The sequence below is a fragment of the Lycorma delicatula genome, chromosome 13, assembly GCF_047948215.1.
Source record: "Lycorma delicatula isolate Av1 chromosome 13, ASM4794821v1, whole genome shotgun sequence".
Taxonomy (NCBI): Eukaryota; Metazoa; Arthropoda; class Insecta; order Hemiptera; family Fulgoridae; genus Lycorma; species Lycorma delicatula.
Window position 1 is genome coordinate 53,946,914 of NC_134467.1, and position 15,151 is coordinate 53,962,064.

Consider the following 15,151-nt stretch of genomic DNA (forward strand, 5'->3'; position numbering starts at 1 on the left):
CATTCTCTAAGATGACACTATCTGAGAGCGAATCGTCCACCCGAGCACGAGCTGTTCGGTGATTTAAGAATCCCCGGATAAAAGCAAGCATATTGCCCTTGATTCCCCATTCTTTGAGAGTGTTAAGAATACCACGTCGCCAGGCTGTGTCATACGCCTTTTTTATATCAAAGAAGATAGCGACGAGGTGTTGGCGATTGAGGAAAGCGTTTTGTATGGCTGTTTCTATTGACACTAAATGATCAATGGAAGATCGTCCTTGTCGGAAACCACACTGTTCTGACGATAGAAAGCCATGTTTCTCCAAGTACCATGTAAGCCTGCGGTTTACCATTCTCTCCATTATTTTACACAAAACGCTTGTTAATGATATAGGGCGGTAGCTTGAGGGGTTGGTTTGGTCTTTACCAGGTTTTAGTACTGGTATAATAAATGCTTCTGACCAGCCGGGTGGGAAGACTTGTTGGGAGAATAAACCGTTGAAAATTTTCAAAAGTTGTTGTAGTGCCGAATTAGGAAGGTGTGAAAGCATGGAAAGGTGAATGTTGTCCTGTCCAGGGGAAGTGTCCCGTGAGTTTTTAAGTGCATGTAACAATTCCTTAAATACGAATGGAGTGTTTAATTCACCAACCGAATCACCAATGTTTAACGATAATACTTCTACCTGTATCTTGTATCTTTGAAAATCGTTATTATATGATGAGGTGAGAGACACCGAGCGGAAAGATTTTGCTAGACTATTTCCCACTGCCGAAGGTGATGAAAGGAGTTCTCCTTCATCAATAAGACCGAGAATAGATTGTTTCGGTGATCCGAAAATTGCACGATTTTCTTCCATACAGTAGACGTGGGAGTAGTGCGTGAGATAGTGCTCACGTATTTCGTTCATGAATTCCTCTTAGCCTCCAAGAATACCCGACGGCACACCGCTCTAGCCCTGCGGTATAAATTTAGATGTTCTGCTGTAGGCCTACGATTAAATTTGCGTAGTGCCTGCCGTCGATTCCTAATAGCATATTTGCAATCGTCGTTCCACCATGGAACGAGAGGACGTCTAGGATTACCCGATGTTTGTGGGATATATCTGTTGGCATTCTCAAGTATCATGGACGTAAAAGAAGAATATTGGTCGAGGATGTTCGCTCCATCGTCATACTGCGATTGGAATGCTTTATGGTATCCATTCCAATCTGCCTTTTCAACAATCCATCTCCGTGGCCTTCTTTTAATCTCGCAGTCTACATCAAAACCAATAATAATTGGTCTGTGATCACTGCCGTGAAAGTCATCACAAACAGACCAATTAAAATGAGGGAGTAAATTCGGCGAGCATATGGAGAGATCAATGTTAGATACAGTGCCAGATGATAAGGACATGAATGTGTGTAATCCATTATTCAGTAGACAAAGGTCCAAGTCTTGTCTCACTCTGTTTATCATATTTCCCATCATATTTCCCCAGGATATATGATGGGCATTGAAGTCTCCTACTATTAACGATGGAGATGGTATTTGCGTGAGGAGATTTGAGACATCTAGAGCACTGAACTCAGTGTTCGGTGAGAGATATAGGTTGCAGATATACAATTTGAAGGGGATAGAGACCTTTACTGCAATAGCAGGAATGACAGTGGTTAGTTGAATTCTTGTAGCCGACACCCCATTCTTCATGAAGATAGCCACTCCACCACTCTCCCTACTGTCTACTAGGCAGTCGTATCTCTCACAGAAGTATCCTCTGAGTGTAATTGGGGCATGTTGTAGAAGGTGAGTTTCTTGGAAACACATGATTAGTGGATCATGTGCGTGCGCCAGTACTCTAATATCTTCAATGCGGGACCGAATACCTCGAACAGTCCACTGAATAATGTTCATAAGTGTAAAAAAAATAAATAAAAAAATTAAATAATTAAATTTCAGAAATTATATAAAAATTAGCTGTACGTGATTCGGTTTTTCTTTTTTGTATTTTTTATTTTAAAGAACTCTGATACCCTAGGGTTGGGGGGTTCTTCAACCATATTCTCAAGTATATGAGGTGATGGTGGAGGAGATTTATTTGAATGGGATGCTGCAGTTGACATCCCAGAGGAGATAGTTATGTGGGTTCCCTTTATGGGGAGCTTATTAGGTGGCTTACTGCCAGCTGTGATAGTCGCTACTCGTGCCGGTACGACTTTGGGAACAGGAACTTTCGTATGTATCACACTGTTAGATTCACTAATTGCGACGGAGGTCTTTTTATTCATTTTTGTCAGCTCTGAGATAGTGGCTGTAAGTGAAGCTACTTGATCAGAAAGCATCTGAACAAGTTTTTTAAGCTCATTGCAGATCCACACTGCTGATTATTAACATTTGTAGGAATTTGTTTAGATGTAGCGGTGGCAAAAGATACATCTGGTTTAACCAGGTTCCGTGAATTGTTTATCTTTTTATATTCTCTACGTGCAGCCGGGAAAGATAGTTTTCGCTCCATACAGATTTTGAGAATTGCCTTTTCTTCTTTAAAAGTTGGGCAATCTTGGGAGCGGGCTGTATGTGGACCACTGCAGTTTGCGCATTTTTCACTTTCTTCGCAGTTAGTGTCGTTGTGACCTTTTTTACCACATCGAGCACAGATCTCAGTTTTCGTGCAAGATGTTGTAGTGTGACCAAAACCTTGGCATCTGAAACATCGCCGTGGGTTGGGTATGAATGGTCGTACCGGAACCGAGAGGTAACCCTCTTTAATCTTCTCTGGTGGAACAGGGAGATTGAATGTTAGTATAAGAGACGGTGTAGGTTCTTCTGTTCCGTTCTGCCGTTTCATTATACGTTTCACGTCAACAACATCTTGGTGGCAAAGCTCATCAACTATTTCAGAGATATCTATATCTAAGAGGTCTCGACAAAAAATTACACCCCGGCTCGTATTTAACGTTTTGTGACTTTCTGCACTTATATTTATACCACCCATATTACAGAGACGTAAGATAGATCGACTCTGTTCATCGTTGAATGTTTCGATCAGAATCGATCCGTCACGTAATTTCCTGATATTCTTCGGGGAGCCGAAAGGTGAAACCTTTTGAAGGGAGCCACCTTCCTGACTATTTCTGAGAACAACGAATCTAATATTTTTAGAATTCGATTCTAATAAGCTGTGGTTCTCTTCAGTAGGACTTTTATCCTCGTCAGACAAAGCTGACCGAGGTCTCTTCACAAGACTGGATTTGGTGGTTTTTCAGATGGACCACCAACCATCATTGTGTTTATTATTGGAACTGAAATTTTGGTCCCACGAGTACCGGTGAAAAATGGACCACTCCAGCAGAGCGCACGCGTACTGGAGCTAGAACTAAATACAACTGGGTTCGCCCTGGTGCCCAGAGGACATCGTTCGAGACTCACTACGTAGAGCCATTCACCCATCGGCACGATTTGTTCCCACCTTGGGTTACGGTTGCGTTTCGTAAGATGTCGCAACACCACCGAGTGTAAATGTAAGAAATATCAGTGTAGGTTGTTGTTGTGTAATTGTGTAAGTGTGTATGTTGTAATTTATGTAGTGTTCTTGGTGTAGTATATGTGTATAATGTAAAGTGTTCTGCAGCTCATTATATAGTGGGAAGAAAAGCTGCAGAGGCTTCTTCGTCGATGACGTCGAAGGAGGAGAGACTTCAGAACGACGGCGTTTGCCCTCAAGGTTGTCCGGGGTTACCGAACGAGGGTTTAAAGTTTTAGATTTCATAAGAGTGTTACAGAATAATTCGTCTCTCTGGCTCCCCACCCACCACGGAGCCACACATTTGGGACGCCCACCGGGACCCCAGGGCTACCAGAGACGCCTATCGGGACGCCAGGGCTACCAGTGAGATATAGATCCCAATCCACCCCAAACAGGAAACTAGTCCTATCAAGGAATCTCGGGCTCTCACCTGTTTACCTGTCTCCTCCGCAAGCTAAAGGTTCAGTCGTAAACGAGCGGTTGACCGGCAGTGGTTAGAAAACCCACCTTGGAAACTTAAGTTTTCAACCAAATTAACATAATTTAAATGTTACTTGAAATTAATGATCATAAAATATAATTAAACTGTAACCTTTTCAGAACATAAGCAATTTGTTGAATAAATAAAATGGTTGAAATTATTGAATTAAATATTACATTTCATTGTCACTGACCGGGAGGGGGCAATTCTTATTTATGGATCTCTTAATAATTTGTGATTGAGTTTTAATATTGACTACTCTCACTCTACCATCGACACCCGAAATCGTTTCAACTCCACGACCCAATTTCCAGCTAATGGGTGGTAGATTGTCTTCATTAATGAGCACCAAAGCACCAACTTTGATATTATTGGATGACTGTCTCCACTTGACTCTGGATTGAAGTTCTGTGACATACTACTTTCTCCAGGAATAGTCATTAAGGGTTGACCAATTAGGAAATGTCCTGGAGTTAGAGGAGAAAAATCTGAAGGATCGGATGACATTGGAGTAATAGGAAAGGAGTTGAAGCAACCTTCTATTTTACAAATAACAGTATTTAGCTTCTCATAAGTTAATGAAGCCTTGCCTGCAATACAAACTAAATGATATTTAAATGATTTTACCCCAGCCTCCCATAAACTACCAAAATGGGGAGATCTAGGTGGAATGAAACTCCATTTTATATTCTCATGACTATAAACAGATGAAATAGTTTCTTGATTGGCTGGTGATGAGAGAGCATATCATATAACTCTTGCAATTCATTGCGAGCCCCAACAAAATTCTTTGCATTGTTGCTGAAAACTTCCTTTGGTTTTCCTCTTCGAGAAATGAATCGTTGAAAGGCTGCCATAAATGCATTGGTAGTCAATTCTTGTACTAAGTCTACATGGATAGCCTTTGTACAAAGGCAAATGAAAACAGCATCCCTTACAGGATTTTCCACCACGTCAGTGAGAAGTGAGTATGGAAATTGGGCCACAATAATCAATGCCTACATTTAAAAAGGGACTAGCAGGTTGAACACACTGAAGAGGTAAGTTGCCCATTATTTGTTCTGAGAATTTTGGTTTTATCTTAAAACAAGTTATACTTCATGATAAACTGATCTGACGACTTTTCTCCCATTTATTGGCCAATATCTTAAGCGTTTGGCTGCAATTGTCTTAAATGCTCAGACTTGATGATTAATTTTGTGATTCTGGATTTTCTGGTAGTAGTATAGGATGTTTTTGATCGAATATAATGTCTGAGTTGTGAAGTCTGTCACCGACCTTGATAATGTGATTTTCATCTAAAAATGGAAACAACAAAATGAGTTTGCTATAGTTTGACACATTATTCTTGTTCTTTAATGATTGATATTCATCTGCAAAATGTTCATGTTGTACAATTTTCAAGATTTTAGTTTCAGTGGTGTTCAATTCTTGATCAGTTAATGGACCAATGATACGATTATTATGACTTATCTTTCTTGAATTACAACAAAATCTTAACATATAAGCGGTTACTCTCTTAAGTTTAAGAATATCTGAATATTTATTCAGTAGTAATTGACTCTTTTCTTGTTTTCCTGTTGTTAAGAATACATTGATTTTTTGTTTTTGCTCTGTAAGTTCATTATCTGGGTAAAAATGAATATTGTGATAAGATTCCCATGTAGATTCTTGGAACAGCCACTCTGGACCATTCCACCATGATGATGACTTTACAAGAATGTGAGTTCCAACTCCACACAAAGCTAAGTCTGCTGGATTGTCTTGACTTCTCACATGTCTCCAGTTTTCTATATCTGTTTATCGTTGAATTTTTGCAACACGGATTGATATAAATGTACTCCAGTTTGATGAATTTGATGCAAGCCAGGACAAGATTATCGTTGAATCAGTCCAATAGTAGACTTTATATTTGTCAAAGTTTTAATGCTGATTATGTCTTTTCTAATAACTGTGCAGCCACTGTTGCACGACATAGTTCCAATCTCGGTAAAGTAACCCTTTTGATAGGTGCTACTCGTGTTTTTGAACAAACTAAAACACTGATTTTTCCTGAGGAGTCCTCACTCCTTAAGTAAATACTAGTTCTGTAATTTGACTCAGAAGCATCTGAAAATGCATGTAATTCTAAAGCGGTTATTTGATCCTGGCAATGAATAAGTCTTGGAATTCTCAAAGTATACAAACAATTAAGAGTGTTTCTGAATTGAATCCACTCATTGTGAATGAACATCGGAATACTTTCATCCCACGCTAATTATGTTTTAATTACTAATTACTTAATTATAAATCAATTAATTACTAATTACTTAATTACTAATAAAGAATAACAGGGTATCTAATCCTGGTTTAAATTCAAATTTACATAGAAAAAAAAAATTTATTATATAAATTTCACCTAAATACAAAATATTAAAACCAAATAAGACTAAATTCTAAAAAAATTAACTTGAACCTGAGGAATAACCGCAAATGCTGGCATAACATTTTTTGGTTCTAAAAAATATAACTTAAATTAAAAAATTAAATTAAAAAACCTTAACACTGAAAATAAAAATTAACCATTAAGGATATTTAACCTAACAAAAATTTACATGCGTTATAAATTTAAAGCCAAATTTTAAAACAAAAATCAATTTTTTTTTTCCTGAACAATAATCTTTGCCTTCAAAATGACTGGACCAAGTAGTTCCAGTGGATCTACTGGAACTACTAGTTTCAAAACTAGTGTTTTGAAACTTCTAATAATATTTTCCTTTTTGTAATATGACTTGTGTCTTCAAAATCAAGGTTAATGACATATTGAAAGGTGTCTGCTTCTGAATTCGAGTAAATACCTAATGATTTTACTGTTGACTCATCTTTCTCCAAATTATAACTCTGCTGAGTCTCGCGGTCTTCAGAACATTTATCTTCGAGTACTTCTCTTTGATTAGCACACCATTTTCTAAGATTAAATCCTGCTGTCTGTAATAATTCTGTTAATTGTTTTTGTAAGTCTTTGGCATCTTCTACTGTGTCAGCTTCAGTTAAAACATCATCAACATAGAAATCAGTTAATACTACTGGTGCTGTATGCTCAAATGAATTTAGATTATCTATTGCTAACTGTTTCAATGATCTGGTAGCTAGGTACGGTGAAGAAGTCATACCATAAGTTAGAGTCAATAATCGGTAAGTCTTAATCGGTTTGTTTGAGTTTTCTCTCCAAAAAATCAGTTGATAACATATTTGATCTGGATGTAGTAGTATCTGACGATACATTTTTTCTACATCAGCTGTCATTGCATATAGATGTTTCCGAAAACGAGCGACAATAGAAAATAAGTCCTCTTGAACCACTGGACCATTCATTAAGCAATCATTTAAAGATAACTTGTTTTCAGTTTTACAAGAAGCATCAAATACTACTCGTAACTTAGTAGTAGTGCTATCATTTTTAATCACACAATGGTGTGGAATAAAATAATATGGTTTTTTAATAGTATTTGAATCGATCATTTCCGTATGATTTTATCTCTCACACTCCTGCATAAATTCACAATATTATTTCTTCATTTTAAGATCTTTTGATAGTCGTTTTTCTAATCGATTGAATCTTTTTAAAGCTATTTCTTTAGACAAACTTAATCTAAAATATTGGATTTAGTTGGAAGTGTTACAACGCATCTTCCACTACCTGTCCTTTATACGGTTTCAACAAATAATTTTTCACAAACTGCCTCTTCTCCGGTGAGTGCTATTTGTTGCTTGTTATCTATTTCTTCTAGGCTCCAGAAGTTTTCAAGCTGATTATTGATTTGATCTTCAGTGCAAAAAAATGTATTACCTGTTACTGAATCTCCTGGTATTCTTCCTGAAATAATCCATCCTAACACAGTCTTCTGAAGGATTGATGTGCATCTTTTAATTTAATCTGACTATACACAGAAGCTCATAAAATATCTCAGCTCCAATTAATATCTGTACACTTGCTGGCTTGTTAAATGAAGGATGTGCCATGAACAACCTTTTTGGAATAGCCCAATCAGAAATATTTAATTTAGTAGTAGGTAAAATATTAGTGATTTTTGGTAAAACAACAAATTCTAATTGATTTTCATAACTGAGATATCTAGATTTGATTGATGCTGAGACTGCATAATTTGAAGTAGTGTGAATATTTCCCACACTACCAATAGACATATTTACACTTTGACGGAGCTTAAGTTTTTGACATAATGATTCAGAAATTATGTTTATTGAAGAACCTGGGTCCTACGATGCTCCACAGGTAATATAAGAACCTGATGCGTCAGACACTTTTATTAATGCTGTTGATAACAGGACTTGAGTTACATGACTCTTTTTTACGGTTGATATATGGTTCATGGCAATAGAATTAGCACAGTCTTCCTTAAATTAGAATTATTTGTTTGATCTTGAATATTCCTAGTTATGAAAGCCTGTGTACTATTATAGGTTTCATTATATAATAATGTATTTTGTTTCTGACCACATAACTTAATTTTTGACCTTGTTCATTCAATAGGTTGGAGTAAGCCTATGAAATTCTGGACAATTAATTATCTTATGAGCGTTTGAACAAATGCTACATTTGAATAAATCTTGAATAGGTTGTTGGTTTGTAACATGATAGACTAACTTATTTTTAACATTAAATTGTTGTTTTTGTGTGTCATATCTTGAACTCCATATAATAAGAAGATTCAATTGATCTACTGACGAAATGCATCTAAAGTTTGACATCTTTTATTTATAAATTTAGTAAATTCAGACAACGTTGCAATTCTTTGTGTTGGTGCTTGAGATTGCCAACCCTTGTTTGTATTAATATCTAATTTACTTGTCAAAAGATTAACCAGTAATGTATCCCACGAGTCTGTGGGCTGTTTAAGAGTTTTTAATGCTCTAAGATGAATATTAGTAGAATCTAACAATGATCTTAAGTTTACCCACGAATCCCTGTCTATTTTTGGAAAATCAAATAATGCTTTAACATGACTTTCAATAATTACGCGTTCGTTTTGAAATCTATCAACTAGTAATCGCCAAGCATCTTTATAGTTTTGACTAATTAATTCAATAGAATCTATTAAATTGACTGCACTGCCATCTTTCAGTGATCGCTTCAAAAAATAAAATTTATGAAAATCATCAAGCGAAGGGTTTTTGTCAACAATAGTACCAAACAGTTCCCGAAATCCTAGCCATTCCCATATCTGCCTGAAAATGTGGGAATGTTTATTTGGGGAAGCCTTACTTGAATTGAATTTTGTGATTCTAATATACCCATTTGTTGTTTGATACCAGAAGATATTTAATTAGAAGCAGATTACAGCCTTTTAATCAATGATTTAGCATTGTCTATTGTTTTGAAATATGAATCTTCAAAATCAGTCTGTTGTTTTAGGCTTTCAGATTCAGTTTCCTCCTTTTCTTTAAAAACTTCTATTTGCTCTTGTATTGTATTGAATTCACTCCAACATTCTTTTACTTTCTCTAATCGTATTTCAACTTGAGTTGCATCCTTTGTATTTTCGGATATATATTTATTCAAAAATTTATTAAACCTAGTAATTATAGCTTTTGCACTACCCGCCTTCTGATTAACTCTTCCATAATTATTGTATGGCGATTAAATAATTATTAAGGATTACTGTATTGCATTACTGGCATGTAATATTACAACAAACAATTATCATAAATATTTGTAATTTTATAAACAACATTTGTAAATAATTAAATTAATGACAGCTTAATCAACGTGAAAACCATTGAAATTGAAATAAATGATTTACCCGTGGTGAAGATAGAAGAGATGGAATTATATTTCCCGGGTTTTGGCACCAAAATGTTCAGGCTGGCTATAGATATTCACAATTTTAACAAATAACTATCGCACCTGATAATAATATAATGAATGTATTACTGATTAGTAATACATGTTACAACAAATACTTAATAGTAATACTTAATAATAATTTACACACTAAATAGAAAATAATAATGAATAGGCTCATGAACATTTGACTCTCTTGTCCTTTTAACCTCACCGAGTCACTGTTCTTCATCAACTAACTAGCCACACAACAATACAGTTTGTTGCTGCTAATATTCACTTCCACTCCATCACAGCTGACTGAATTAAATGAATTTTTATTTTCAACAGGATCCAAGCGTGGAAGTCTAAGGCACTTGACGGTACATTTCCCCATTCTCTCAAAAATGCTGATAAGGATGCATTTATGCGTTGGCTGAGGGATGGAAACTATCATTATTATTATTATTCAGAGAAACTGAAGGGTTTATCCATGCCATCCAGGACCAGGTGAATCGGTTTTCAAAATACGTATTTTACTTATATAAAATGAACAGATTCAATTGAAAATTTTTTAAATTTTAGTTTTTTTTTTTCAGTCAAGATGATACTCAAATCAGATTACGTATATCATAAAGCTAACATTCCATTAACCTTAGTAGTCTGTGCATGAATACAGGTAGTAAAGAATATAATGAGCGGTATAACAGAAATTGATGACGAATTAAATCATCTGTTTTTATTTAAAAATAAATATGTAAATCAATTTAAAAATATTACATTAACTAAATAAATATTTTAAAAAGTTTACATTAGTTTTAAATTTCCATATCCTTTTTCTATATTTAAACTTTAAGCTACTTATAATGAGAAAGGATTAACAAAATAAAAACTCTGTTATTTTCTAATATATTTATTGAAATAAAAAGTTACAATACATCTTTAGAATTGATTTTACGTAACACTTATGGTTAATTACAATTCATAATCGTGACTTTAGACGATGCCATTAATTCTTTTACCATAGGTAATTCTCGCTCTAAGAAGTGCTCGAGATCCCAGTTGCAGTTTTTTACGAACGTGTTATCCACTAATCCAAGCTAAATGTATTTGTTTTTTGTAAAATAATATAAATTTATTATAAAAAAAAATCTGTCTTATTATTTTCTTCATATTTGTTTACCAAAAAAACAAAACAAAACAGCAATATTTTTCTTTCAAATACAAAGTTAAAAAATAAATAAATTAATACACACTACATGTCATGCGGTTATTTATACATAAGTGACAGTTACATGTATAAAAAGTACATTTTTTATTTATATTGTGATACAAAAATAAAAGTTAAATAAACAAACATTCATTCAAATTAAAAAAATATTTAACACACTACATTTCATATGGTTACAAATATATATTAAAAGTATTTTTTTTTATCGATAAAAATTTAATACACACTACATTTCACACGGTTATATAAGTGATGGTTATACAAAATATATATAAGTGCAACAAAATAAAAGTTAAAAATTTAATACACACTACATTTTTAAATTTTATGTTTCCTTTTTTTAAGAAATTTAATGTTTACTGAAAACAATTAAAAAATAAAAAGGTAAGGAACAGAAAGATATCTGAATTTATAAAGCTATGATAATTAATTTTTTAATTTGAAATGTAATTAAATACTTTGACTCACACATAATATCATAACATATATATTCATTATCGTTTGTGTAAACAAAACATTCATCTAATACAGAGTGATTTTTTAGTCCTGTTACCCGATTTTAAATGTAATTTAAGAAAGGGAAATTTAGGTGGAATAAAAAAATGTATTTGTTACTTACAAAAGAGATTTACTTATTTTTACTATTTACTTATTTTTAATCTATTTATAGCACAGAAGACATTATTAATCGTTTAAGATCGCGTGTTTTTAAACATTTTTAAAATTCGTAAACAATATCATAACATAAAACAAATTCATCTTCTTTTAAAAAAAGAAACAGTTCATCTAACGAACTAACACGATCTCCAATCTTTCAAAACGTTTCCTATTTACGAGGTGTGATAAAAAAATACAGTGAATTAATTTTTATAGCGGCAACTGCCGACGCTACATCCATATGCTGTAATTTGTCCAATTGCGTAATCACGCTATTGGACAAATTGCTACATCGCTACTGAGACAGGCAGGGACAAGTTGTAACACGTTCGAGCTTGCCAGTCAGCTGCCAGAGCCGCTAGAGTGAGGTTGTGTTTATCGTGTCTGTCGCGCAACATGGATTTTGAAAATCGTGACCAGAATGCAGAGTTCCCAATGGAAAACCAGTTCATTTCCTCGCTCTAAAAAGGCACGTAAGTCAAAATCCAACATCAAGGCCATGCTCGTTGTTTTTTTCGATAGTGATGACATAGTGCGATCAGAGTTCGTTCCAAAGGTAACAACTGTAAACTCTGAATCTTATAAGGGTGTACTGCAACGTTTGCGAAACGACGTACGATGAAAGCGACCAGAAAAATGGACCAATTAGAAGTGGAGAGAAGAATTGGTGAAGAAAGCTTCCTTCTTCACCACGACAACGCGCCGTGTCACACCTCGCTTCTCATTCGCGAGTTTTTGGCCGAAAAAAGTGTTCCTGTCTGTCCACATCCACCATACTCACCGGATTTAGCACCATGCGACTTTTGGCTCTTCCCAAAAATTAAAACTGTGCTTAAAGGAAAACGTTTTGACACCGTTGCTGACATTGAGGACCACGACCGAGCAGCTGAAAGCCCTTCCGAAAGACGCCTTCCAGAAATGCCTCCAGTCTTGGAGTCAACGTTGGGATAAGTGCATTGCTAGCCAAGGACAGTACTTTGAAGGAGATTAAATCGAATTCTATGTAACCTTATTACTTTTTTTAATAAAAAATTATTCACCGTATTTTTTGATCACACCTCGTATATTTAATCGTTCCGTTACAAACCGATCTACGATCAGAAACATCATTTCAACATTAAAATATCATCTGTTTTTTCAATTTTGATAAACCGTCATTTTTTACGACTACACAAGTCAAATAACGAAACGTTTTCTTTAGTCGTAAATTTTTTCAGTTTAAAAAATTCAACAATCGTATTTAAAATAAACAGTTCACACACACGATTGGAAGGCGTAAATTCACTTTTTTAAATTTCTATATTTGTAGACGACAGAAATTTAGTTACGAAGAATAAAAGAGCAAAATCATTATACAATCTAACAAGCGATTTAAGTGCTTTTTTATCTATAAAAATTGAAGGATTTTTGAACACAACATTTCTACTTCTACCTTTTTTGTTTGGAGTCGGTTCGATAATGTTTTCATATTGAACTACAAAAAAAAATTCGTCCGATATTAACAATTAAAAAAAAAAAAAACTTAATTCTAATATTAATGAACGGCGTAATCTATTCAAGATCAAAATGGGAAAAACAAAAATTAATGCGAACTAATCTTGTAATAAAGCATAACGTCCGTAAGGAATGTATGAATACAGACTTATCTAATTACACGTTTATCGTCGTTATCGTTACTTACTGCTAATTTATTTATCGCAATAGTTGAAACAATGTGTTTTTGCAAACGGAATGTTTTCATTATGCGGTAAGGATTAAATGTTTCTTTCGCCATCAAACACATCTCGTAATCTTCAAACGTAATATTTTTTTGACCTTTCGCTTTTTTCACTATTTTACCTGAATTAGTTTTAAAGGAATACAGTTTTGCTCTTAGACTTTTGAATTATTTAACTGGAACGCCAAAACATTCATCTTTGAATTTACCTATTATCTTTTACAAGAAATGATCGAGCGGATTTCGGAATTATCTAACTATTGAAAAAATACATTTTTCATATCGATGTAAAAGTCGTTAGTTTGTATTTCATTAAATAAGGTATCCGTATCCATATATAACAATTCTAGTTTCGTTCCGTTATATTTTTTCATTATATCGTAATGAAATTCGTACACGAGACAGTGAAACCAACGTAAATCGGTCTATCAAGATTTATTACGTTTCTTGAACGCTGAACCGTGCTTAGCGTTTCATCATATATAATACGATCTAAAAACGCGGGTTTACTTATAATCTTTTGTCATTTTCTCTATACATTTACCATAAACGGCATTAATTAACAATTAAAAAAAAAAATTTTTGGAACTAGTTTGCCGCTAGCTGTCGCTTTTTCGTATTTAAATCGATGTACTGTTTAAGCCGATCCGATTAAACGGCGAAAAATAATATTTCGCAATTTTAAACCGCGATTAAGGGCTTGCTTTAATATTGAATAATGACATACGTAATTTTTCTTTTTTTGAAGAGTCGTTAATAATTTAGTATATTTCGAAAGCGGAGATGTTTGTCGATTCGGAAGGAAAGGTAAATCGTTGTGAATCTCCTCTGGATACTCTACATCTATTTCGAGGATAAAACCGACAGGAGAATCGTCAGGATAAGAAGTTAAATCGATTTTGTCGATCGTAAATGGATCGGACTGTCGAAAGTTTTTTACGGGCAAACACAAAGGTGTTTACCCGTAAAAAAGACCACTCGTAAAGGTTATAGGTAGACATCAAACCGGGTAAGATACCCGGATGAATTACTTTGATCGAACGTTTCTGGAACGCGTCTATTATTTGCCGATACGTGCTTTTTCGTACAAGTAGAAATTCCGCCCCGTATCCCTCTTTCTATGAAAAGATACATTTCATAATCGGTCGGCAATTCAAGTTCTACACCCGTAAAATATAACATCGCATCAAAAGAAAAACTAGGTTCGGTAAGATAACCCACCGGGTTTGGTCTAGTGGTGAACGCGTCTTCCCAAATCAGCTGATTTGGAAGTCGAGAGTTCCAGCGTTCAAGTCCTAGTAAAGCCAGTTATTTTTTACACGGATTTGAATACTAGATCGTGGATACCGGTGTACTTTGGTGGTTGGGATTCAATTAACCTAACCACACATCTCAGGAATGGTAGAACTGAGAACACTTCATTTACACTCTTACACATCATCCTCTGAAGAATTATCTAAACCGTAGTTACCGGAGGCTAAACAGGAAAAAGAAAAAAGGTTCGGTAAGATAATACGCACGATCTAAGGTGAACGTTTTTTTACGACCTAAAATTTTCAAAAACTTCTGTCGATAAGAGTACATCCGATTTTAAATAAAGATCGCTATTTCCCCTAAATCTTTTACTTTAAAATAATCCCAAATTTTTGCGCATGACGATAATAATTGTCAGTGAAACAGATGTGACATTAGGATGTTCTCACGAACTAGTATGCTCGTAAGAGTAAACTCCTTTACGTGTAATTAAATTAATATCG

The 15,151-nt window shown here is 34.5% G+C and overlaps 1 protein-coding gene across 1 annotated transcript; it reads right to left on the reverse strand.

Annotated features, from left to right (window-relative positions):
* Positions 1–5,159: 5,159 nt before the first annotated feature.
* Positions 5,160–7,469, reverse strand: LOC142333611 (uncharacterized). Its single transcript, XM_075380934.1, has 2 exons — positions 6,806–7,469; positions 5,160–5,764 (listed from the first exon to the last, which is right to left on the reverse strand). Exons 1-2 carry the CDS (start codon positions 7,467–7,469, stop codon positions 5,160–5,162), a joined length of 1,269 nt encoding a protein of 422 aa, XP_075237049.1.
* Positions 7,470–15,151: the final 7,682 nt, after the last annotated feature.

Coding starts and splice junctions, on each gene's coding strand:
- LOC142333611 (XM_075380934.1), bottom strand. CDS start 7,469: ATGATCGATTCAAATACTATTAAAAAACCATATTATTTTATTCCACAC. Junction 5,765..6,805: donor GTCAACAGTAAAATCATTAG/GTATTTACTCGA, acceptor AACGATAAACAG/ATATAGAAAACTGGAGACAT.